General features: G+C 34.9%; 4 protein-coding genes across 7 annotated transcripts; 3 read left to right on the forward strand and 1 right to left on the reverse strand.

Moving 5' to 3' along the window:
- The first annotated feature begins 211 nt into the window (after positions 1 to 211).
- LOC125214212 (protein HIRA-like) lies at positions 212 to 6118 on the forward strand. 3 transcript variants are annotated; one of them, XR_007175082.1, is made up of 11 exons: positions 212 to 860; positions 1399 to 1674; positions 1798 to 2049; positions 2140 to 2537; positions 2635 to 3625; positions 3856 to 4057; positions 4167 to 4407; positions 4493 to 4615; positions 4903 to 5017; positions 5114 to 5704; positions 5792 to 6118. XR_007175082.1 is itself a non-coding variant. In XM_048115134.1 (10 exons), exons 1-10 carry the CDS (start codon positions 753 to 755, stop codon positions 5546 to 5548), a joined length of 3141 nt encoding a protein of 1046 aa, XP_047971091.1. In that variant the 5' UTR covers positions 212 to 752; the 3' UTR covers positions 5549 to 6118. The 3 variants fall into 3 exon arrangements, 2 of the variants coding, with proteins under 2 accessions (XP_047971091.1, XP_047971092.1); XM_048115134.1 differs by having other exon boundaries at positions 5114 to 6118; XM_048115135.1 differs by lacking the exon at positions 212 to 860 and having other exon boundaries at positions 1546 to 1674; positions 1795 to 2049; positions 5114 to 6118.
- A 1461-nt stretch (positions 6119 to 7579) lies between these two features.
- Positions 7580 to 11283, forward strand: LOC125215369 (fatty acyl-CoA reductase 3-like). Its single transcript, XM_048116768.1, has 11 exons — positions 7580 to 7723; positions 8045 to 8148; positions 8248 to 8322; positions 8422 to 8549; positions 8625 to 8725; positions 8932 to 9124; positions 9578 to 9739; positions 9809 to 9890; positions 9981 to 10247; positions 10694 to 10821; positions 10900 to 11283. The coding sequence occupies exons 1-11, from the start codon at positions 7645 to 7647 to the stop codon at positions 11054 to 11056; spliced, it is 1476 nt and encodes a 491-aa protein (XP_047972725.1). The 5' UTR covers positions 7580 to 7644; the 3' UTR covers positions 11057 to 11283.
- Positions 11284 to 13791: 2508 nt separating this feature from the next.
- LOC125216302 (proteinaceous RNase P 2) lies at positions 13792 to 16983 on the reverse strand. The gene is made up of 7 exons (XM_048117982.1): positions 16421 to 16983; positions 15704 to 16096; positions 15261 to 15362; positions 14986 to 15158; positions 14678 to 14798; positions 14439 to 14507; positions 13792 to 14218 (listed from the first exon to the last, which is right to left on the reverse strand). Exons 1-7 carry the CDS (start codon positions 16928 to 16930, stop codon positions 14114 to 14116), a joined length of 1473 nt encoding a protein of 490 aa, XP_047973939.1. The 5' UTR covers positions 16931 to 16983; the 3' UTR covers positions 13792 to 14113.
- Positions 16984 to 18915: 1932 nt separating this feature from the next.
- LOC125215056 (fatty acyl-CoA reductase 3-like) lies at positions 18916 to 22959 on the forward strand. 2 transcript variants are annotated; one of them, XM_048116358.1, is made up of 10 exons: positions 18916 to 19014; positions 19137 to 19240; positions 19786 to 19985; positions 20475 to 20575; positions 21032 to 21224; positions 21348 to 21509; positions 21578 to 21659; positions 21743 to 22009; positions 22491 to 22618; positions 22701 to 22959. In XM_048116358.1, exons 1-10 carry the CDS (start codon positions 18936 to 18938, stop codon positions 22861 to 22863), a joined length of 1479 nt encoding a protein of 492 aa, XP_047972315.1. In that variant the 5' UTR covers positions 18916 to 18935; the 3' UTR covers positions 22864 to 22959. The 2 variants fall into 2 exon arrangements, with proteins under 2 accessions (XP_047972315.1, XP_047972316.1); XM_048116359.1 differs by lacking the exon at positions 21348 to 21509.
- Positions 22960 to 25225: the final 2266 nt, after the last annotated feature.

Raw genomic sequence — 25225 nt, forward strand, 5'->3', positions numbered from 1 at the left:
TTGTGAATTGAAAGAGATTCCATGACATTTACAAAGATCAGAGGTACACTTTGTTTAAACTCAGTTTCAGAGTAATTAGACGTTTTGGAGCACGTGCTGAATATACATACAACCAAGTTATTTAATCAAGATAATTAATATTTCTATCATTTTATATGCTACAAAATACAAAAATCGGTGGTTCTTGCTTTTTTCTCTTTGGATGCCTTGATTCGCTTTCATTAACTGAGCTCCCTTTTCTGTGTTTTGCAATAAAGGAATAACTTTAAAGTATTTCTCATTCAAAATTCTCCTCTTCTCTGTTCTTCGCAACAAATTCTTACACTGTTTTACTTAACCCACACAAATTCTTACTAGGGTTTTTCTCTGTCACCGAAGTTTCAAACCTTTTCCCAATTTCCCAAACTCTGGATTTTCTTTTTCTTTTTTTATTCAATAATATTCTCTCTAATTGCTAATTGCTAATTGCTCGAAAACGTTTTCCTTTTTCCCCCTATTCCCCCTTTCCCGCTAGGAATGTTCCGCCTAATCCCAATTCATTCATGAATTTGTTCGAGTCTTGAATTTCTGGGTTTGAGGGAGTTCCCAATTTAGAGTTTTTAGGTACTCATTGGGATCTGATTGAGTTGCAAGGCATGACCTTGGATGGGTTTTGAGGGTTTTAAGTGAGAGAAGAACCCTTATTCAATTCCCTAATTTTCTCCTAAAATTAATTAGGTTTGTGAGGTGAAGCCTTTTTGGAGTGGTTAAAGATGAAAGCAGAGAAACCTAGCTGGATTAAGCATGGCACCACTCAGATTTTCTCCATTGATATTCAGCCTGGTGGCCTCAGGTTTGCAACTGGTGGTGGTGATCACAAGGTATGTTATCTTCCTCTCTAATGCATTCTTTATCTTCAAAGCTTTAGCTTGTAATTTCAGCATTCTATTTTGTGGTAATGTGTTTCTGTTGGAACATTAGAAGTTGAGACGTGCAGAGTTTCAGTTATTGAGAAATATGCAGTAGTGATGTATTTTTGAATATGGCATTTGATGTTCAAGTAATCGATTGTATGTATTCGAATTGATAGAGTTATGCTAAACTTTTATGAATCTTGAACCAGAAAGTGTCTTTGTTGGTTAGCTTGCTGAGAATAAGATCAAGAAAGCTTAAAACTAAGGGACATTTTGTGGATTACAACTATAAACTATCTTGATTTTATACATATGTCTATGGGAGGTAAGTCACGGATGAATCCATGGTTTATCGTTTCAATGCTCCCGTTTATTGTGTCTGGATTTGGGATTATACAGTTATTACTTTAGTAGATTGAGAAATCTTATTATAATTATGTATTTTATTTACTGAAATTCCACTGGAGTTCTCTTCTCTTAATAATGTGGTTGGCTAAAATCTCAGGTTCGCATTTGGAACACGAAGTCTGTTGGCAGAGAGATGCAGGAAGATGATTCGGCTTCGAAGCTTCTGGCAACTTTGAGGGACCATTTTGGGTCTGTTAACTGTGTTAGGTGGGCTAAGCATGGGCGGTATATTGCATCTGGATCTGACGATCAAGTCATTCTTGTTCACGAGCGGAAGCCTGGCTCGGGAACCACCGAGTTTGGCAGTGGCGAACCACCTGATGTTGAGAACTGGAAAGTTGCCATTACTTTGAGAGGGCACACTGCTGATGTGGTAATACAAGTGCTATTGTGTATTGTTGCTAGCTTAAATCTTGCAGGCATTGGCACCTTTTGTTCGTTATATTTTGTTGTGTGCTCTAATCAATGTTTTAATTTTGTTCTATGCTTAAAGTAGGTGGATCTTAATTGGTCTCCTGATGATTCGACATTGGCCAGTGGGAGTCTGGATAACACCATTCATGTTTGGGACATGAGTAACGGAATATGCACTGCAGTTCTACGTGGTCATTCTAGTCTCGTAAAGGGTGTAGCTTGGGATCCTATTGGGTCATTTATAGCTAGTCAATCAGATGACAAGACTGTCATAATTTGGCGAACAAGTGACTGGAGCCTTGCTCATCGAACCGATGGTCACTGGGCTAAATCTGTAAGTTAATGAACGGCAGTAAAACGTATACTTGTTTCATTTTCCTTCTACCCACCATTTACATGCTATACTTTGAATTATCATTTTCAGCTTGGCTCCACCTTCTTCAGACGGCTAGACTGGTCACCGTGTGGTCATTTTGTAACTACGACTCATGGTTTTCAAAAGCCCAGGCATTCTGCACCTGTTCTTGAGAGAGGAGAATGGTCCGCCACATTTGACTTCTTAGGACATAATGCACCAATAATTGTTGCTAAGTTCAACCATTCAATGTTTCGGAGGACTCCCTCCAGTTCTGAGGACTTAAAAACTTCACCAGTTGGTTGGAGCAATGGCTCTTCAAAGGTTGAAGGAAAAGATTCAACACCATATAATGTTATTGCAATAGGAAGTCAGGACCGCACCATAACTGTATGGACTACAACTAGCCCGAGACCTCTTTTCGTGGCAAAGCATTTCTTCTTTCAAAGTGTGGTGGATCTCACCTGGTAATTTAAATTTAGTGTGCATTATCTTATTCCTCGATGCTGTGCTTCCTTTTTTGTTAGCTGGATCCTTATATTTGCATCTTACTGGTGATTGCAGGAGCCCTGATGGCTACTCGTTATTCGCTTGTTCCTTGGATGGGACAGTGGCAACATTCCATTTTGAAGTGAGTGAAATTGGATATAAATTGACTGATGCTGAAGTAGATGATTTGAAGAGGAATCGCTATGGCGATGTCAGAGGTCGGCAGGGAAACTTAGCTGAGACTCCTGCACAGTTATTGCTTGAAGCAGCTTCTGCGAAGCAAACTCCAAATAAAAAGACGCATACAGCTGTTCCAGAGAGTCGGGCATCTCTGAAACCTTCAGTTGATTTAGGAGTCACTAAAAAAATTAGTAAGACTGTTGTAAATGCTGGAAAGAAAATTGATGAAGCTATCGGTCATGTGTCAAATAAGATGGCCTCAGCTCGGATGTCAACCCCTGTAAGGCAGAAAGAATATAGACGCCCTGACGGTCGGAAAAGGATAATACCAGAAGCAGTTGGTGTCACTGCCCATCAGGAGACAACATCTATTGATCATCACTCTGAAGGTCTTCCGTTAGCTATAAAATCTTCAGATCATAGCAAGGACAATAACGGAGTGATGTATACTGGTGATGGTAGTCGAGAAGGGTCAATAAGAAAGGTTGTAGGTGGGAGTGCCGATCTAAGAGAGCGCTCTGGTGTCACGGCTAGAGCATCTATTAGTGAAAACTTGATTATCGAGAAGGTTCCTGCCTCTGGGAGTAAAGACACAAGCTATAATGTTGAGCAGGTTGGTCAACTACCTTCTGGTAGTAGTATCCTTTCGATACGAGTATTTGATAACAAACAAGGGGAAGATGCAATTTGCTTGGAAGCCCGTCTGAGAGAGCATGCAGTTAACGATATTGTGGGAGCAGGAAACACTTTAACGATCAGAGAAACAGAACTTTCTTGTACACGAGGGTCTCAGAATCTTTGGTCCGACAGCATCTCTGGGAAGGTCACTGTCTTGTCTGGAAATTCGAACTTCTGGGCTGTTGGTTGTGAAGATGGATCACTCCAGGTTTATAGCTCTACTTCCCAATTTCATGTTACTTAGAGGATTTATTACGCGTTCTATATGTAATTACATGCTGTTAGATGTTAAACATCATGTTTTTTCAAATGTGTCGTAATTTAGTGTCTCCAAGCCATGTGAGCATAGTTTGTTATGGACACATTTTTTCTCTCTGCGTGAATGATGTGATAAATATTAGTTCTATTTATTGATTGCAAATATTCGTCATTGTAAAGGTTTACACAAGATGTGGGAGGCGTGCCATGCCAACCCTGATGATCGGTTCTGCAGCAGTATTTATCGATTGTGATGAATTCTGGAAGTTGTTAGTTGTCACAAGGAAGGCGTCCTTGTATGTTTGGGATCTTTTCAACAAGACGTGTCTACTTCAGGATTCCTTAGCTTCACTGGTAACAACGGATCTCAAATCTGATGCTGGTAAGCCACGAAATCTGATTTTTTGAATAAATAGTTAACTATAGCAGTTCGGTTATGTTAAGCGTGTGAGAAAATGCTGTTAATGTATCTCTTCTTTTCACTCATCCAGGTACAGTTAAAGTTATATCTGCAAAATTATCCAAATCCGGTTCTCCCCTCGTTGTCTTGGCCACACGCCATGCGTATTTATTTGACATGAGTCTCAAGTGTTGGCTGAGAGTCGCAGATGATTGTTTTCCTGCTTCAAATTTCTCTAGCTCCTGGACCCTAGGTTCTGCTCTTGGTGGTGAGCTGGCCGCGTTACAGGTTGATGTCAGGAAATATCTGGCACGGAAACCGGGGTGGAGCAGGTTTGAATGCATCGCTTGTCTATGTAATGATTGATTTGTGGTTGCATAAACGATTTTTTGTTTAAACCGTATTTTTGTAATACAGAGTGACTGACGACGGAATGCAAACACGTGCTCATTTGGAAGCTCAGCTGGCATCTGCTTTGGCTTTGAATTCTCCTAATGAATATCGCCAGTGTCTTCTGTCTTACGTTCGCTATTTAGCAAGGTAAATGTTTCTTTGTTTCTGGATAAGTATCCGGATAAATGTTTCTGCTATTCTCATTTTCCTTCCTCGGTAAATCTACTAGAATGGAGTGTATATAAAATGAAATTAAAAACAATAACAAGAGAGATCATTATAGTCGGGACAATGGTATGAAAAAATATCACGAGATCGTTGTTGATACCTAAATATAGAACGTTACGAGTGCAAATGCTAATTACTATTGATCTTGCTGTGCATTATGTTATGCTCGACACACATTTTGTAGCCTTACTGTGAGAACTTTGTAGGGAGGCGGATGAATCCCGCTTACGAGAAGTTTGTGAGAACTTTCTCGGACCTCCCATCGGAATGGCTGAATCTGGATCAGATTCGAAATCACCATTTTGGGACCCTTCTATTCTTGTAAGGCCTCGTTCTTAATTTTGTTTCGAAGATTTTATTTTCGACACGATTGTGCGTGTACAACTCTTGATTTGCAATCCTCTGTTGGTTTGTCAGGGAATGAACAAGCACAAGCTCCTCCGTGAAGACATTCTTCCGGCGATGGCATCCAACAGGAAAGTCCAACGGCTACTCAACGAGTTCATGGATCTCCTATCTGAATACGACTCTACTGAGACCAACTCTGAGCCGAAGAATCCACCACAGCCAACTGCACCATCCCAGCCTGCGAAAGATGTAGTGGATTCCAATCCTCCTACGGTAGACAAGCAAGATTCTGATCCAGCAGAGACCTCTCGAGAGCATCTTGTCGAGCCAGCTGATCATACTCTGCAGGCTACCGATGAAATGGATGCTGTCACAACAACGACACAACCTCAAGCAGATTCTGTTCAGAACACCCCCCAAGCAACAGAGCAAATGGACATAGACGTCCCTGCCTCGGGTCAAGTGGAAAATCCCGCCCCATCTCCAAAAGAGAAGGATTCTTGATCCCGGCTCAAAACCAAACCCTAAATGCTAATGTCCACCACTCGCCTTTCTCTGCTCTTCTCATGGATCTCAGAATCCTGCACTGATTATGCTGCTTGTTACCAACGGGAGCTGCTGCATTCGAAGCTCCAGCTGACAGAGCGTCGCACACTTGAGGTACTCGGGTAGACTATATCATCATTTCGGCTTTCATTTTCTTCTAATTGTGTCATACATTTAGCTAATTTCTGTATGTAACTTTAGGTTCCCAATTTTCAAATAGGCTGTAAAGTAAACTCTACTCTAAAGCTTGTCGGTGAGTGACATGTCTCTAAAAACGCACAATTTTCGCATAATATTTGACAAGGGTCGCAGAAGCAGTCGAGCCTCATCAGAGCTCGACTGATTCTGCGAGTAACCGGTTATTCATTTTTCCGGTTACAGTTTTAGACATAGCCCAAGAGAGCATTTGCATTGTTTCAAGATCGGTTTTTTTTATCGTTGATGTACCCAATTTATCACCATAGAGTGAGAGTGTAAATTGTCTTATGTAATTGAAGTTAGTAAGTACTACTAGTAGATCTTGTTCTATTTTGTCTTAAACTCTTAACTCTAATGGTCCAAGATCACTTTAACGATTTGTCTTACAACCAACATTTAATTATATAACTTCTTTTTTATTTTTTTAAGAAAATCAATAATAGATTCTCGTCCACTCCGTTGTAACTCAGAATCCCTGTCCACTCTGTGGTGACTCAGAATTCCTAACCTATTAGGGGAAACGTTTACCAATGTGTGCTAAAGTAAACTTTTGGCGAATATAACAATTTTGAGTCAATAAAGTTTAATAAAATCATTTTTTGGAGTATCAAAACCAGAAGTAAATCATTGAAATTTACAAAAAGGTGTACTGAAATAAATAATACTAATCGATATTAATGTAAGGATAAAACAGTTAGGTAGAGACAACAAATGACAGTTCACATCATTAATTTAGTTCTGTCTATTTATATATTTATGGAATACTATGATTTAACATAAAAACAAAAAAACACGAATGTCCTAGGTTGCTAACCTATAGTAATGGGAAAGAACAATATGTACGTGTGATATTCGTATGATACATAATTGTCATCAAAATAAATGTCATTTTAATATAAAAAATCACGAAAGGTGCAGGAAAGGATCAATAAAGAAAATACAGAAACAAATTCATATTCTGCTCGACTCCAAAGATAATCCTTATTTCGTAAAATCAGAACTAAAACGTTTTTATTTGGTCCTATTTAGTCTAGAAAAATGAGCGATAAAGATATAATCACTGTAACTGGAAATGATTGACACATAAAAAATTAGTTAATGATGAAATTAAAGCAGCTAATTATGATAAATACCTTTTTTGGTTAGCTCAAAACGAAACTTTGGGATTGCTGAATCAAAGACAAAAAAAAGAATCCATTTTAAAATAGAAAGCAGCGGAGCCATCATAGTATTTTTGAACTTCTCCGAAAAAAAAGAAGGGCGGCATTTTGATCATTTACCCGTTAGTTGAATGAAAAAAATGGATTTTGTGCAAATGGATTTCTGAATAAAAGACAAAAAAAAGAATCCATTTTAAAATAGAAAGCAGCGGAGCCATCATAGTATTTTTGAACTTCTCCGAAAAAAAAGAAGGGCGGCATTTTGATCATTTACCCGTTAATTACTTTAATCATTACTTGGCCAAAAAGGAGAGGAAAAATTAGTCAAAAAGCAAAGAGTTGGCCAAAGAATCATATATTTCTGAGTATTGTTCGTTTTATTAATTTATTTTAATTATAGTAGTACATTAAATATAAATATTTATGTCTTTAACTTTTACAAGTCACATCAAAATTAAAGCTCACGATTTATCAATTTTCACTATAACATGAAGAAGATTTTTGAGGTATTAAAAATACTTTTAAAATAGTATCAGAATCAAACGAGAGCAATGATCATGAAGCTCACATAAATGAATTTTACAATTTGAGGTGATTAATCGTGTAATTTAATACTAGTAATGCTACACACACACACACACACACACACACACACACACATATATATCTTAATTTGTCAATCATCTTGTTTGCTTAATGGAATTAGGCAGCATTCTCCAGTTCTTGGAACACAGGTCCATTCTTGTCACTGGAGCCACTGGCTTTCTTGCAAAGAGTGAGTTCTCGATTTCTTGTTCGTTTGTTCTTTGTTGTGTCGTCTCGCTTGTTCTTTGTTTGTCTTTAAGTGTTGCTTTAAAAAAAATGAAATTAGTTACTCCCTCTGTCACATATAAACAGACACTATTTTTATTTTCGTTTGTCCTATAAAAACAAAAACAATCCACATCTATTAATTTTTGGAAATATTTTCTCTTCACTACACTTTTTCTTTCTATCTCTCTCATATTTATCAATTTAGCATTAAAACATGTGACGTCTTCAAAATGTCTATTTTTATGGGACGGAGAAAATATTATAATGGCTTTGATTGATGCAGTTTTTACTGAGAAGATTTTGAGAGTGCAACCAAATGTCAAGAAACTATATCTTCTCTTGAGGGCTTCAGACACACACTTAGCCATGCTACGTTTCAATAACGAGGTAATTAATTAACTAATTATTAAATTATATATTTTTTAAAATTTCTATAAATCAGTTCATAATTATATTTAATGAATGTTTATAAACATGCATGTGCAGATTCTTGAAAAGGAGTTATTCAAAGTTCTGAAAGAGAAAAATGGGGCAAATCTAAGTACCCTAATTGAAGAAAAGGTTAAATTATTTTTTCTTAAAATGATTCTCCGACTCGAACCCTAGACCTATTGAATGAAGGAAAAATATTTTACCAACTGAGTTGCGTTTCATCGTCAGGTCAAAGTTGTCGCAGGAGATATAACCTTTGAGAAATTGGGAGTGAAGGATTTGTCTTTGTGGGAGGAAATGTTAACTGAAATTGATGTTGTGGTTAATCTTGCTGCAACCACAAATTTTGATGAAAGGTAAGCAATCATTCAAACAATACTACAATTATCTTCTTTTATTACATAAAATTAAATTGAGATTTGTGCATGCAGATATGATGTCTCACTTGGAACAAACACACTTGGAACCAAGCATGTATTGAACTTCTCCAAAAAATTGAAGAAATTGAAGATTTTGGTACACGTATCAACCGGTTAGTACTATTAAACCCACCCTTTTATTAAAATGGTTAATAAAAATAAAAAATTATAGTAGAAATTAAGTATATTTTTTTCCTTTTATATCAGCCTTTAATTAATTAAATGTTCGGGCAATGATGGACCCCACGAGTTCTGTATCTTGGATTTGCGATTGTGTTCGGAAACATGATTGATATACTATTTATTTTTAATTATGCAGCTTATGTATACGGTGAAAGAGAGGGGTTGATATTAGAAACGCCATGTGTAATGGGAGAGACACTGAATGGAACACATGGACTCGACATCGATGCAGAGAAGGAATTGGTAGAGGAAACACTAAAACAGTTCAAGGTTGATAATCTTGATGAAGACTCCGTCAAATCAGCCATGAAAGACTTGGGACTTCTAAGGTTTGTTTTGTTACTCTATAGTCTATACTATGTAAGTTTAGTCAAATTATAGTTCGTCCCATAACTTTAAAAATCAGTCGATGAATTTTAGTAGTTTTCTCAATTTTTCCGATTTTGTAATATTTTGATTTCAAATTAATGTCGTGGTTGAGTATTTATTAACTCTGTTGAGAAAAGTGATAAAATTCAAGGGTGGCTTAATTCGTCATTGCATAAATTTTCAAATGTCACCCAAATTAAATCTAGTGGGAAATTGGGAAAAATGTTAAAATATGCAATTTTTACTGCCGACTTTTATAATTGGGAGATGAGTCAGTATTTGTTCAAAATTTAAGTATTTTTTTTAGCAATTTGCCCTCTTCATCATTAAAAAGTATTGTGATCACTGACACTATCATTTTTTAGTTTATAGACAATTCTACTCATTATTATGTGATGAATCTGATAATACAGAGCAAGGAAGTTTGGATGGCCAAATACTTATGTATTCACCAAAGCTATGGGAGAGATGTTGTTGGGACAATCGAAAGAAAATATACCTCTTCTAATAATTCGTCCCACAATTGTGACTAGCACTTACAAAGAGCCTTTCCCGGGTTGGGTCGAAGGTGTCAGGTACATATACGATACTCTCTCCTCGTAACGATAAAATGTCTTACCAACTAAGTTGCATTTCATTGTCAGGACTATTGACAGTTTAGCTGTGGAATATGGAAAGGGAAAAATCACTTGTTTTCTCGGAGATCTCACAAGTGTAGTTGATGTGGTTAGTAACAATATCTACTTCTCAAAATCCAAGTTTTATTTAATTTAAGAGAGAGGTTAAATTGCTATAAAATTGTGGGATTTTTTTAAGATTCCGGCGGACATGGTGGTAAATGCAATCATCGTGGCTATGGTGGCTCATGCGGACCAAGCCAATGAGAGCGTCTACCACGTCGGATCGTCGATGTCGAACCCGGTCAAGTCCGCATGGCTACAGAGCTACGGCCAACGACACTTCACCTCGCACCCTTGGATCGACAGTAATGGTAGCCCTGTCGTCGTCGGAAATGTCACCGTTTTCAACACGATGAAGAGTTTCCAAAGATACATGACACTTCGTTATTTACTTCCTTTAAAGGTTTGATAAAAATCTCGATTATACATACTATTAATTATAGGAAGTTTGGTCAAATTCTGATTCGACCCGCAACTTTTAAAATTAGATAAAAAAAATCATCAAGTTAACATTTATTTGCAATCATATCATGGCGGAATTTTTTGGAAAAATAACATGGCAGCCATAAAATAATAGGAGTATTAGAAGTATGAGACTAGTTTTTTCGGTGTGGGAAAATTACAAATAAATCTAAACCCTATGATTAGGACTGCAATCTAAATTGATTAACAAACCAAAATTTGACCAAACTTCATAATTTTTCGATAGTTTGCTCTTTTTTTACTCCATTCCTTCCAAAAATATAGTCCACTTTCGGTAACATTACCCACCAATCACCATAACAATACGTCAACTATTTTTTTGGTATTATTTATTTTCATGATTTTCTGTGAATCTGATATAACCAGGGTCTGCAAATACTGAACACGGCTTGCTGCCAGTATTTCCAAAAAAGGTACCTAGAGCAAAGCAGAAAGATCAAGTTCGTGCTGCGATTGATCGATCTCTACGCGCCTTACTTGTTCTTCAAAGCTTTGTAAGTGAAACACGAGATGTACTAAAAAAAATAAAAAATTCTCCTCTAATTAACCATTTCATGATTTTGTCTCCACAGCTACGATGACATGAACACAGAGAAACTCCGAAGAGCAGTAGACGAGAGCGGTTTGGAGACGGAGATGTTCTATTTCGACCCCAAAATCATAAACTGGGATGATTATTTCATGAACACTCACATTCCCGGAATAGTGAAACGAGTATTCAAAAACTGACAAGAATATTCGGAATTCTGATAAATATTTATCTATATATTCGTCGGAATTCTGATAAATATTATCTATATATTCGTCAAATTATTTGGGGTCTGTTTAGTTTCCTTGTTCTTGAGATAACAAGGAAACTAAACAAGCCCTTAGTATTAAATTTATCTGTATTACTTCTTGAATGTAACAATTTATAATTTGTGCTAAATGTATGAAGTTAGTGTGTTTCAACTTTATTGTTTGGCATTATCTTTCAAGTTTATACGTGAAACATAAGTTACTTTTTCAAAGTACTAACAAACTATTTCCACTTTCAATAATTTGGATCTTTGTCACTCTCAAAATGTGATGACACGGTCATGCAAAGGAAAAACCAATTAGTTTTTTTTTTTTTTTTGGTTCTAATTTAATTATGTATATGTAAAGTATTTGTGCTTTTATTTTTTGTCTAATTGAATAACAAGCCCAGAAGTTATATACATGTATCGTATTGAAAATTTTAATTTATTTTTACTAGTCTCACGCTTCTAATCAGTTTATTTAATTAATACACACTTCAATACATAAAAAAACTAATTATTATAAAAATTCTCAATCTTCACATGCCTAATTTTAACTCTATATATTTTTTATTTTCAATTAATAATTTTCTATATGTAAATTATTCATTGCAATTCGTTTCTAATCAATTTTCCAAATTTCTCGAATTAATTAAATTTAGTACTACTATTTTTCTACACTTGTCTTTCTCTTTAGTTTTAAATTCTCGAGATACATTTTTTGCTTTTGAAATAGCAAGCATTTGTATTAATAAATAAGTCGAACGGCTATCAAACGAGTTCATGGATCTCCCAATTTCCGTGTGTAAAGTTGATTGCTTTAGGCTCCCAATTTTTAACTAGACTGTAAAGTAAATTCTACCCTAAAGCTTAACGTCAGTAACGTGTCTCTAAAACGCACAATTTTCGCACAATACGATTAAGTGTAGCAGAAGCAGTCGAGTGTCATCAGAGCTCGGCTGCTTATGCGAGTAACCGATCATATGTTTTTCATGTTACGGTTTTAGACAGCCTAAGATATTATTTGCCTTGTTTGAAGAACATTCTTTTTAATGTTGACGTGTCCAAACTCCAAACTATCACCATAGAGATCGAGAGAGTTTAAATTGTCTTATATAATTGAAGTTAATTAGTAGTACTATTATACCTATTGAATATAGTTGTCTTAATTGTAATGGTCCAAGATCACATGCATTGTCTATTCATAGATTATATCAATCAATTTGACATATATACATATGGTTAAAGTGTCCAACTCATAATTTCCAAATTGAGGTTTAATTTCTATTCAATGCATGCCAATGGAAATCTTCAATAAAACTATTGGAATTGGCTCTGCATTAATGCAATCTCATCACTCACATATAACGAATTTGGAGATTTGATATGCTGAGAGACAAAATGTGAGAGACAAATGAGCGCCTCTATTCTCATTATTTTTTTTACAGTCCTTGCAAAATATCTTTTTCCTCACCTATACATCACCTATCCATCTGCTCCATTCATTAATCTCTCTTCATCCGTTTACTCCATTAATCTTTTTCTCAATTGATAAACTCAACTTCATAATCTCTCTCTCATCTCCACGTATTTCACTGCTAATCCCTCTCACTTTCACCATTTTTCTGGTTTCTCAAATTTAATATCAAAAGATTACAACAACCCCCTCTTGCCCAATTCTTAATTTTCTCCAATCACGCTATTATCAGGCCCTCTCTTTTACACCAATTTTTGGGTTCTCAAATTCAATATGAAGCAGATTCACAGCCTCTTACCCCATTCTTAATTTAAACATTCAACTTACCGTCGTCGACTAAGAGTTATAATTTGATTGTTGAAGCCGCAATTTCTAGGGGAAATTAAACCCAACATATATTACTCGTCGGTTTCTGAGTACACAATTTCTTGGGGAAATTAGACCCAACATATATGTATCCCCAAGGAAGCAGAAATGGTAGAATTCTAGCTTTTGTTGTGAAAAAATTGCTTTTTCGAGGGAGCTTTTCATGAGAATGAAAGTTGATTTGATATGCAAGATTGGATTTTTGGTGGAGAAGGTGAGTCTAGATTCAATATGCAAAGTTGAATTTGGGGTTGAGATAAAAAGGTTAGCTTCTGATTTATAATTTGTTTGCGTAGGCCTTTGATTTGCAAATCAAAGGAGGATTCACTGTACAAAATCAATAAGTTCTTGTAGGATGACGGACTGTGCTTGATCAAAATATTAAAATTATTGATTTTACTCACTCAGTCATATGATGGTAGAAAAGCATGGAGAGCTGGAAAAATGGTGGAAGAGGGAGGAACTAATAGAGAAATGCGTGGGGAGGGGAGATGCGTGGAGAGATGGAAAAATGGTGGAAGAGAGAAAATACATTAGGCGCTCATTTGGCATAGCAGGAATTGCATCCCCACATTTTGTCCCTCAACATATCAAATCTCAGTGAATTGGTATGGTATATTCCTATTATAATATATAAAAGTAAGAAATAACATTCTTATTAAGATTTGAACTCATAAAGAAAGAAAATGGATTTGTGAATGAAATTATTTACTGACAAAAGATATACTCCCTCCATCCCAAGATAAGTGGCTTACTTCTTTTGGGCACGAGATTTAAGGAATGATATTTAAATAAGTTAAAGTGGAGAGAGTAAAGTATGAGAGAAGGAAAAGTAGAGGAGAGAAGAGAGAATAAAGTAGGTGGATAAAATCCAAAACAAAAAAACAAACACTGGGAGTTGATCTGTTTGTAAGCCAGGGGGTATAAAATTAAATTTTCAAGAAACCATCACAGTTGTTAGTGATACCGCGTTCTAGGTTCCAGCAGACGATTGTGTAGAATTACTATCAGCTTTCATTCGATCCTGATCTTGTCGCGCATAGCCAAGTTCGTGAAGACTCATCACTAAATTCCCCGGGCAAGGGTATAAAGTTAGATTTTCAAGAAACCATCACAGTTGTTACCGTGTTCTTGGTTCACACAGACGCCTGTGTAGAATTACTATCAGCTTTCATTTGATCCTGATCTTGTTGCACATAGCCAAGTTCGTGAAGACTCGTCACTAATTTCCCCAGCTAAGGGTACATGCCATGATCCCTTCTCAGACTCCTAAAATATAAAAATTTGTCAAAACATTGATAACAAATGTGCAAAAACATCAATCCTCACTTAACATTGTACATAGGAATAAGTTTTGATGACATTCAGTAAGCATCCATTGTGCATTTGGCGGTGCTACCTCAAGAAATATAATCGTTCGTTGTATTATATACAAAGTGATATGAAAGATACAAAAGGTTTACAGTTGTATGAGCTGCAAGTTATTTACCTGGATAATGACAGAATATGAAGGCGGCATGATAAGCTTTAAACTGCCTTTTACGAATGTATATCTCACCTGCATCACAGAAAGCGGGATATCAGTCGTTGACTACCACGAAGGGTAGAACTTAGTAAGATAAGTGATACTATAACAGAAACAACAAACAAATTCCACTAGCCAGAGGTATCAGGTCCTAAACAATGGCTCATTAAAAAAAAACAAGAACGAGAGAATACAATTTCCACCTGATGTCTTTCCTTCCATCTGGAGAAAAAATTGCTCCCGAGGAGCTCAAAGATATGATCTCTCATTTCATCGTTTGTTACTAGCAAGCACTTCAGTTTCACAGCAGCATAAAGCCAATACCTGTGTCATAGAAAATGCAACGTCACAAACACAATAAGAGATTACTCAGGTATAGCACTTGATTAGAGATTTTCGCCAAATATGAACTATGAAAGTTTGGCATTAGCAGCTATACTTTCTTGCGAATATAAGACGAGATGAAAGCCGCATAAAAAATAATGTGTACCCTTCATGGGGTCGTATTTACCAATCATCATTTGATCCGAATGGTGTTTCATATAGCACTCCCTGATCCATCCACTCGTCAATGAGCTCTCTTTTAGAAGCATCCTCGAGTAGCGAGAGCACACGTTGTCTATGCAACACAACAAGTGGCTGTTTTTGTGTCTTTCTATGAACTTCTTTCACAACGGCATCAAGCTGCTCTATAAAAAAAATGAGAAGAGTAGTTAGTGGTGTCTACCTCTTAAAAAAAATTGTTCAAAGAAGGCGACACCTCAAGGAAAACACAAATTTTAGAACCTGTGTAATACTAAAGCCACCCTGTGCAAAGTTTTGCTGGTATAGACCAATATTTGCTCCGTCTACCAGAGTTTCATATCCAGAATGTTGCTCCAGCCACTCCTTAAAAATCAATTGGTGAAAATTCAGGATTCAAAGATATTCAAAGTACACTTGTTTTCTCAAACAGCTTGTAAATAAAAGAACGTAGATCTATGCCATACATGATACATGTACTCTTTTTGGGGGTTGACACAAATTACAAGTTAGACATGAATCACAAGATGACTTTTTTTATTGAAGCACATCACTTATCAGTCAAGCACTCTATACTTCAAGAATGTACATCTTCACATACACAAGCAAGAACACATCCACCTTGTAAAGTAGTAGAAGAACGTGATAGGACCACCGTCTCTAAGTTCATTACACAAAACACCAAAAATGGATGGTAATAATCTAACCTGGAACTCCTTAAAATTTGGCTGACGTTCTCTTTCCATGGCTAAAGAAGCAATTGATTGCGCAAACTTGTCAGTCTCTGCTCTATTGGTATCAACGCAAACCAACTGTTCACGGCAGGCAGGGCACGTTCCTTCTGAGGCCACATTCGTTTTCTGCAGGACCCACTCGCCCTTCCCAAGCCACCCAAGTCCATGCCACCCACCTCCATTCTTTGCAACCGCTTCCTTGATCTGTTCTGTATCCAAACTAACTAAACCCACATCAAGTGCCTTGTCCTTTCTGAACCAACTCTCTATGGTTGCCATTGTTGACTCTTCGACCCCTCTTACTGTCCTTCTCAGTTTGTGCAAATACTCGTAAACCTTGTCCTCCCATCCCGTCTCGACACTCACCTTCAGAAACACAAATCAGATTCATCCATGTCAAGAAACTCCATGACTTCCTCACACTAAGAGCATATGTAAACCAGCATTGGAAAATTACGTTCCTTCACTTGATAAAGGTGAATGGATACAATTATTCCTTGTACCAAAAAAGCAATATAAAACATCTAACATAATGCATTATCAGTTTCTAGAATAATCGATTCGATGAATTAAGCGATTGAAACACACACAAATTCATTAGAAGTCAATTAAGAAAAAAATTCAAAAATTAACAATTTCTCAAATTAGGAACAAAAGCATATAATTCATGAGCAGAAAGAGTTGCAAAACCTTCAGCAATGCCGCGAGCTCAGGTTCCTCCAGCTGAAGCCCCGCCGACACCACATGCTCCTCCACTTCATAAGCCCTATCCGCCGCTCCGGCGCCGCAAAAGCAATTCAACGCCGGCGTGAAAGTCCTAAGCTTCGGCGCTGCACATTGTTTCATCACGCTTTTCGCGAGGTCGAACGCGTAGTCTCCATCGCCGTTCGCCGCCGCCAACCGAGCCACGGCCGTGAGCGTCGCCTCGTTTGGATTGAGGTTTTCATTGCTGTGGTTGCGGAACAGCTTGAATCCGAAGTCAATTGCGGATTGTCGGATATTTGGATTGGATAGGGCTTCGGAGCAGATGTATAGCAAGGAATTGAGATTGTTGAGAGTGAGGGTTGGATTTGAGGAGGATTCGTAGAGAGTGATGGCGGCGGAGAGGTCCTTCGATTTGGAGCACTGATCCAATGTACACCGGAATTGCGACTCCGGCGTCAGTTTCTGCTTCTTCCGCCGTGTGTTCTGGTTGCTCATGGCGGCGCTGCGGCGGCGTAATTTGGTGGTTGTTTGTGGAAACCCTAAACTATGCTCTGAGATTCGTTATTATGGTGTATTTTGGGGATAAAATTTAAAAAAATTTAACTTAAAAATCATTTTTTTAAATACTAAAACTCCATGTAATTCCAATGTAAGTTGTCTATTAAAATCATTATTTTAAACCATTTTTATACATGCATGGATTAGTTTCAAATATCTATAGTTTCTTGAATAAATAAAGACAAGATTTATTTATTTTGAGTCAAATGATAAGGTAGATTAAAATGTACGTATATTTGTTGAATATAAACAATTTATATTAAGGTTGCCATATTATTCAATTGAAATTCGACTGAAAATCACTTAATACAGAGTTTTATCAATAATTTACATTATTATGAGTATATTATATGGAGTGTTTAAAATAGTTCAATTTATCCATGTTGAATTGGTAATATAATTCAAATGACATGACTTTTAAACAAAACCATAAATATTTTAAACAAAACCATAACAATTTCAAGATTTTGGATCATTCAAAAATGATGGTGAATTGTGTGGGTAAATTGTCCTTTATGTGATAGGGATATGATACATGGAATAGAAATCTTTGATATTAAAAAATATTCATGTTTAGCCTAATTTATATATATCAGATTATTTTAATGCAATCGAATTCTCATCGTCTATTCTCAAACACTTTATTCTGAAACTGTTTAGCTTTTTTTAGCCAAAGTTTGTGGGTAAGATGAAGACGTCAAGTTAAAGTTTCACTTTCGAAAAAAGAAGTTTTAAATTTTAATTGGAACATGTCATTAATTAGTTCTATTTAGTTGAGGGGTTGTAGGCTATAGCTTGTTTCAATTAATAGCAAATTTATTGAAAACTTATACTAGTAAAATTTTAATGATATTCCGGTTAGTTTTAGTAACTTGGGAAATCAGTCATGAAATTAGGATGTGCTCGCAATTATTCACTAATAAAAAAATTGTCTTCAACTTATAATATATTATTGATATTTTTAATTGAACCATATAATTTTTTTGTATAAATAGATATTGTCGTTTAACTCAGGAGTGGTGACGTGACGTTTACATGTGATTTCCCGACTATTATATTAGTGCTACTACAATTTAACAAACCCTAACTTCATAGGAGTATTTCTTTTAACTGATTTTTGCAGTTGCTTGTCTTGACATACTAGAGTTTTTTGTGACAATTTGTCCTTTTAATTAACTCATTATACTTCAATATCAATTTCCCTTTGGCTCTAAGCCTTTAGGTAAGCACAGCACAAATCTGATCATAGGTATTGGATTACAAAAGTCAAACTTAAGATTGTACAGTATTAGAGTTTCAAACACTTTTTTTTTTATCACAGGTGTTACGAGTTCGTCTTTAGTGGAATCTGACTAATCCTGTTCGATCGCATTTTCGGATCAGGGGCTATAGTCTCTCAACGGATGACGTGACCTCAAGGTCACCATAATTCTGTACTGCCCACTGTGCTACAACTCGTTCGTAGAGTTTCGGAACACTTTAATTATAAGAAAGCACAAAAGTCAAACATCCAATTAAACCGAAAATTAACGGAAGCTCGAAAGTTGAAACTTTACCTAAATGGAGTATAAAAGAACTTATACTATGAATTAATTAGAATTAAGAACTGTTCTTTTTTATGGAAGTACAAGATACACCTTATCATGATACAATTTCTAGTTTCTTACAAAAATTGTATAATGACTATATTTTGAATATGAGAGAGTACTATATATTAGACAAAATGCCAAAGTTTATTAGTAGAACATATGGTCCAAGAAAGAGCTGCATAATTTTATGGTTTATCGAAAAAAAAAAAGAATAACACATACAAGAGCTAACAAAATTACTGATGAGAACCTCACTTTTTTCTCCATGAAGCTTCCTTTCTATATATATGTATCACCACTTATTCACAACTCAGTTCTCCAGTTTATATTCTCAAGCTAGCTATAATTTTGCAATGGAATTGCAAAGCATTCTTCACTTTCTTGAAAACAAAAGCATTCTTGTCACTGGTGCCACTGGCGTTCTTGCAAAAGGCTCTCTCTCTCTCTCTCTCTCTCTCTCTCTCTAACACACACACACACACACATATTTATTTTTTTTATTCGAGAATTCTCAAATATATAAGCAATATTGATGAATTAATTTGGTTGTGCAGTGTTCATAGAGAAGATATTGAGAGTTCAACCAAATGTGAAAAAACTGTATCTTCTTATAAGGGCTGCAGATTCTGCATCAGCTTTGCATCGTTTCAACACTGAGGTATGTAAGTATGTTTGCATGTGTAACAATAATATGGTAAATTGCATATTTACCCAAAAAATATTCCATGTACTTAAATACAATATGCTAGAATTGTCAAATGGGCCGAGGCTGAAAATGGGGATGAGTCCAATTTTATAATTTTGATTGTAATTTCACCTACCTATTCCTGTTCAAAAAATATTTGTTGTCGTCTCACCTACTTAATCAAGCTCGATAAATACTTGCATATAGAGAAAAGGATTGGACCCACCCGTTTTTCGAGTCAAAGTGGCACTTTGAGACCAAGAAAAGTTTTCACGTCAAAAATCTTTGTTGGGCATGCTTGATCTGAATCCGACCACTTTTCACAAATTTAATTACAACGACCTTATACTTAGGTCTTCACAATATTAATAAAAGATGTACTGATGAGATTCGACTCAATCATGAGAGATTACATGTTGAGTGCCTATTACTTTTGGATATCGGGTTAGTATCAAGAATGTGTTACAATTTTAACATTTCTTGATATATATAATTTACACTCTGTTTAAATGTTGAAGGTGATAGGGAAGGAGTTGTTCAAGGTAGTAAGGGAGAAATATGGGGGAAAATTAAACTCCCTTATACAAGAAAAGGTGATTGTACTATTTGGCGATATCACATGTGATTCCTTTGGTTTAGACAGCAACACCTTGGAAAATTTGTTTGGACAAGTGAATGTTGTCATCAATTTAGCTGCAACTACCAATTTTGATGAAAGGTATTATTTGCCTCTTTCATCTATCAATATTTATTCCCTTTGCAAATTTTATTTTAGAGTACACCACTTCTGAAAATTTGATTCCATCTTCTAAAAATGTGCATGCATATGTGATGCGATCATTTATTTTATACTAATACACATTCAACAATAGAAAAAAAAAACACAAGAATATAAGGAATTTGAGTTTCCAAAACGTGTCGAGGTAACTGGGTCTTTTTCATTTTCCAATCAAATTTAATTTTCAATTTTTTGTTTACTTTATTCTTTATTTATTTAACTTGCTAAATATCACTATATTTTTTTGTGTGCCTAAAAAAATGCCTCTTATAATGCATACCCTAGAGGATTACATAATAAGGAGAATGTATTGTGCACTAAATATTTCCCTATATAAACTTGTATTAATCACTATCGAAATCAACATATATCAATTATTATATCTTTATTGATTAAATATAGTCTATAATAAAAAATTTATTTTTACAGATATGATACTGCGCTGAGAATCAATACTATCGGAGCTGCGAACGTTTTAAAATTTGCGGCTAAATGCACCCAATTGGTTGTCTTCCTCCACGTGTCTACCGGTTAGCATTATTATTATATTGTTTTACTAGTATTATAATATGGAATTAATATGAAATATTGGAATTAATTTGAAAATCACTTTAATTGAGATATCCAACACTAGCCAATGAAGTAAGTCTAGGAATTAAAGTACCATCTTCAATTGTATTCCTTTTTTAATTTCTTAAATTAGTAAAATTTACACTTTTAATCTCTTTTAATTTAACTTATTAAATGCTACTATCATTTTCTTAAATCACGTAAAAAAAACATTTAATCTGAAATGGAGAGAGTAAGAAAAGTAAGAATGCCAATTACAATGAAAGGTTACTTAAAAGGGGAAGCACGACGAATAGATGTATGTCATAGTGTACTGACGAATTGGCCGTCGGCAAAAGCTCTGATGGGCATTATTCGTCGCTAATGAAGTTATTTATATAATTGCACATATGATCTAAACAAGTGTATAAAATTAGCATATGTATGTGGAGAGAGGGAGGGACTGATTTTGGAGACACAGTTGAAGTTGGGCGACAGTCTTAATGGAATGCATGGACTCAATATTGAGACAGAGAAGGAAATTATTCACAATAAATTACAACAATTATACAATGATGGAGCTTCTGAAAAGCAAATTACAATGGAGATGAAGGATTTAGGCATTGAAAGGTCAGTACAAATTTCACCTTTGATTAACTAAACCAAGCTCATTTTTTTCAAAACAAAAATCCATATGATATGATCATATATTTTTTTTGTTTTTTTTTTTTTTGGTGTTTTGCTTTTTGATAGAGCAAGAAAGTATGGATGGCCAAATACATACTCATTCACAAAGGCAATGGGAGAAATGTTGTTGGGACATTTGAAAATTAACATCCCTATTGTAATAATTCGTCCTTCTATTATCACTAGTACTTTGAGAGAACCCTTTTCTGGCTGGCTTGAAGGGGTCAGGTAATATATATATATATAATAATAATAATAATAATAATAATAATAATTTACAAATATATTTTTGGCAGACACATTGATAGCTTTGTGGTGGGATATGGAAAGGGCAAAATGAGTTGCTTTCCTGGCGATCCTCAAACTATAACCGACTTGGTAAGTTGCATTGCTTTTTTTTAATTTTTTTTTTATTTTCACTTATAAAACAAATTCTATTGTAATGAATATTTTTGATGCAGATTCCATCAGATATGGTAGTGAATGCTATGATAGCATCAATGGCGGCGCCCGCGGGCGAAGCAGCGCTGACTATCTACCATGTCGGGTCTTCGATGTCGAATCCAGTGACGTATCAACGTCTTCAAGATTATGGCCTGCTTTTCTTCACAACGCAGCCGTGGAAAGCCAAGGATGGCAAGCCTATTGTTGTCGGAAGGGCCACGCAGTTGCCCACTAGGGTTGCGGTCCGAACATACATGGAACTCCATTACTTGCTTCCCCTTAAGGTTAGTTCAGTCTTCCGTCTTATAAAAATAGTGTTATAAGCATAGAATGAATCTCACTATAAAAGATAGCAGTATTAGTAATGATTAAAAAATATATCGTTGATGAAAAAAGGAAGGGAGAATGATTGTCATTATAAAAATAGTTGCTAAAAAATATGAGAAGCAAAGAATTAGACTATTTTTACGGACAAAAGGAGTAATATTCACCGGTGGCGGACACACAATAATGTCACAAGGGTGTTAAGCCCCTTCCAAAATCAAATAAATATAATTAGTATTTTAGTATTATCAAATATTTGATATTTTGTGTAAATTATTGTAAAAAACTCCTATTATCAAAACAAATTATATGAAAACTCTTCTTTCAACATTTCAAATACGAAACATAGATTATATACAGTCTACACCGAGAACAAATTTCTGCGTCCGACCCTACATTTAGCTAATATTTATGTGTTGATGGAATTTTGTTCCTTAACAGATTCTTAGCCTTGTAAACACAGCGAGCTGCAACTATTTTCAAAGGGCCTATCTAGATCTTTCTAGAAAGGTTATGTTTTTGATGCGTTTGGTCGAACTCTTTAGCCCCTATCTCTTCTTCAAGGGAGTGTAAGTACACAAAAATGAATATATTTTTAATTTTGTATTTCGATTAATCCAATTTGTATGTATTATGTATGTGTATATGCAGATTTGATGACATGAACACTGAAAAATTGAGGAGGGTAGTAAAGGAGAGGTGTGGAATTGATGAGGATGAGATGTTCTACTTTGATCCAAAAATCATCAATTGGGATGATTATTTTGTCAACACACACATTGCTGGTGTTGTCAAATATGCTTTCAAACGTTGATTGCTACAAATAAGTTTGAATATTTCAATACTATTTGATAGTTGTTTGAGTTGTATTTATTGGACTATTATATATACATAAGCTTTTGTGAATTAATTGGGTGTCATGTATATGATATTATGATGGCATTGCAAGAAATATTAAAGCATACTCTATAAATTTTTCTTTATTAAAATAAAAGGCTCTAGTAAAAATTAAACAACGAGCAAGAGTTCAACAACACAATCAACAAGGATTTGTTAAAAAAACACAACTAATTGTCAACGACAAAACAACCCCAACCTGTGGTGATTAGTGGAAAAATTTTCTATTACTCAATTGAAGAGGTTGAGACATTATAAGATTTTTGAGATATCTAAAAGTTTAATAATAAACTAATAAATTTTTTAATCACTTTATAGAATGCTCGTGAATTGTGTGGGTACATTGTACTTTATTGATATGGATATGATACAAAGAAAAGCAACTTAGATAGTAGTACAAAAATATTCTTGTTTAGCCGATTTTATTTATCTAAAACTTAGATAGTAGTAGTACAAAAATATTCTTGTTTAGCCGATTTTATTTATCTAATTCTAAAGCAATGTCATCCTCATTCATATTTCTGAAGCACTTTATTCTGAAAGGCATCAAATTTTTGCTTTTTATAAAGTGTTCAGTTTTTCCAAATGTCGTTACTTTATATTTCACTTTAGGAAATAATAAAATAAAATAAAATTGGAATATTAGAACGTCCATCAACAAATGTGCTTCTCGTTTGATATAATTAAATGGAATTTATCGCATTTTATGTGATATGCCCACACTTGTTTTTGTCTAAAGGTGTCTAAAATATAAGTTCATGACCCAATTAAATTTAAAGGTATCAATGAGAGCTCGAAAAACTTTCATTCAAAGTAAACGACATTGAATTATAAATTTGGGGTCTCATAAATAAACATTAACTAGCTTCATTTTATAGGCCGTTAAACCAGGCCCAACTAGCAAGAGGTCGATGGGCTCGTTTACAAAAATTTAACTCAACATTTTATTCAGTTCCCTTTCTTGTTTTTAAAAGTTGAAAATGAGTATCGATACTAATTTAATTAATAAGGAACGCAATGTGTAAATGGAAAACGAAAAGGATTTGGATATGAATTTAAATATTAATTCCAAATAATTTGATAAAGATTATAAATCTACGAAAAGAATAAAAATGATTAAGTTAGAAAAAAGAATTACTACTGATGTGTGGTTCTAGGTTAGAATTTGTGCCCAAACAACTCTATTTTGAATCTTGAGCACAAATTTTACGAAATATAAAGAAAAGTGGACTGAATAAGTTAGTGGAATATAAATATCACTTACATATATTAGTGTAAAAGAAAAGTGGGCTGAATAAGTTAGTGAAATAAGCTCTCCGTCCCAACTAAGTTGAGACAAATCTTTCGGGCACGAAAGTTAAGAAATTGTGTTGAAAAAAATAGGAGAGGGGATAAAGTAGGAAAGATAAAGAGAGAGTAAAGTAGATGATGGAATAAAGTAATAGTGATTGGATGTTATGTTTTTTGTTAAAAAAAATGACTCAACTTAGTTTGGACATCCCAAAGAGGAATACGACTCAACTTAGTTGGGATGGAGGGAGTATATAAGTTGGTGGAATGTGAAGCATATTTATTATTTATGGTAAAAGTGAAATAGAACTTTTATTCATGGATGGACGAAAATGACAAAACATGACTCTTATTCGGACGGAGGAAGTACTATTTAATTAATAGTAGATCACAATTTAATTCGAACCATTATTAATTTTTCTTGGAAAAAAATATTGGCTGGTATAATTATCTCAACAACTATCTTTATAAATAACGATGAAAAAAATCTAAAAAAAAGTTAACTATTGAAATAATTGCGAGCAAATATAGATCTATTTTTGGATAAAAAACGATGAAAAAAATCTATAAAAAAAAAGTTAACTATTGAAATAATTGCGAGCAAATATAGGTATATTTTTCCTGATTTGGAGGAATAGTATATGCAATAGATACTTGTCAACATCATCGTACGTGAAATTGTTAATATACATTAATTTCTCATTTAAAACGTGCAAAATGTGACTTTGCTCCTTTTAGATTCGAGATAAATGTCAGTCATCAATTTTCCAAAAGTAACACCAATTATTTAATATGTCCTTTTTTTCCTGCCTGTTAATTTTTATGAGATACCGACTTCAAATTGCACAGTTGATTGCCTACAACTGGCTAAATAGGTTGTAATAAAATTGACTTATTATGCAAGTGGAGAAAACGATGTTAAGTCCAGCATGCACACTATTGTGAATAGAGAAAACATAAGGAATCATGTTGAAATGATTTAGAAGTGA

Source organism: Salvia hispanica, chromosome 3 (genome assembly GCF_023119035.1).
Source record: "Salvia hispanica cultivar TCC Black 2014 chromosome 3, UniMelb_Shisp_WGS_1.0, whole genome shotgun sequence".
NCBI classification, from domain to species: Eukaryota; Viridiplantae; Streptophyta; class Magnoliopsida; order Lamiales; family Lamiaceae; genus Salvia; species Salvia hispanica.

Bases quoted from the DNA above. Each gene is read 5' to 3' on its own strand.
- LOC125215369 (XM_048116768.1), top strand. From the start codon at position 7,645: ATGGAATTAGGCAGCATTCTCCAGTTCTTGGAACACAGGTCCATTCTT. The intron at 8,149-8,247 runs GTAATTAATTAA...ATGCATGTGCAG, and splicing joins TGCTACGTTTCAATAACGAG to ATTCTTGAAAAGGAGTTATT. The intron at 9,125-9,577 runs GTTTGTTTTGTT...CTGATAATACAG, and splicing joins AAAGACTTGGGACTTCTAAG to AGCAAGGAAGTTTGGATGGC.
- LOC125215056 (XM_048116358.1), top strand. From the start codon at position 18,936: ATGGAATTGCAAAGCATTCTTCACTTTCTTGAAAACAAAAGCATTCTT. The intron at 19,241-19,785 runs GTATGTAAGTAT...TAAATGTTGAAG, and splicing joins TGCATCGTTTCAACACTGAG to GTGATAGGGAAGGAGTTGTT. The intron at 21,225-21,347 runs GTCAGTACAAAT...GCTTTTTGATAG, and splicing joins AAGGATTTAGGCATTGAAAG to AGCAAGAAAGTATGGATGGC.
- LOC125214212 (XM_048115134.1), top strand. From the start codon at position 753: ATGAAAGCAGAGAAACCTAGCTGGATTAAGCATGGCACCACTCAGATT. The intron at 2,050-2,139 runs GTAAGTTAATGA...TATCATTTTCAG, and splicing joins ATGGTCACTGGGCTAAATCT to CTTGGCTCCACCTTCTTCAG. The intron at 4,408-4,492 runs GTTTGAATGCAT...TTTGTAATACAG, and splicing joins CGGAAACCGGGGTGGAGCAG to AGTGACTGACGACGGAATGC.
- LOC125216302 (XM_048117982.1), bottom strand. From the start codon at position 16,930: ATGAGCAACCAGAACACACGGCGGAAGAAGCAGAAACTGACGCCGGAG. The intron at 16,097-16,420 runs GTTTTGCAACTC...GTGTTTCTGAAG, and splicing joins AGCTCGCGGCATTGCTGAAG to GTGAGTGTCGAGACGGGATG. The intron at 15,159-15,260 runs GTTCTAAAATTT...TTTATAGAGCAG, and splicing joins GTGGCTTTAGTATTACACAG to CTTGATGCCGTTGTGAAAGA.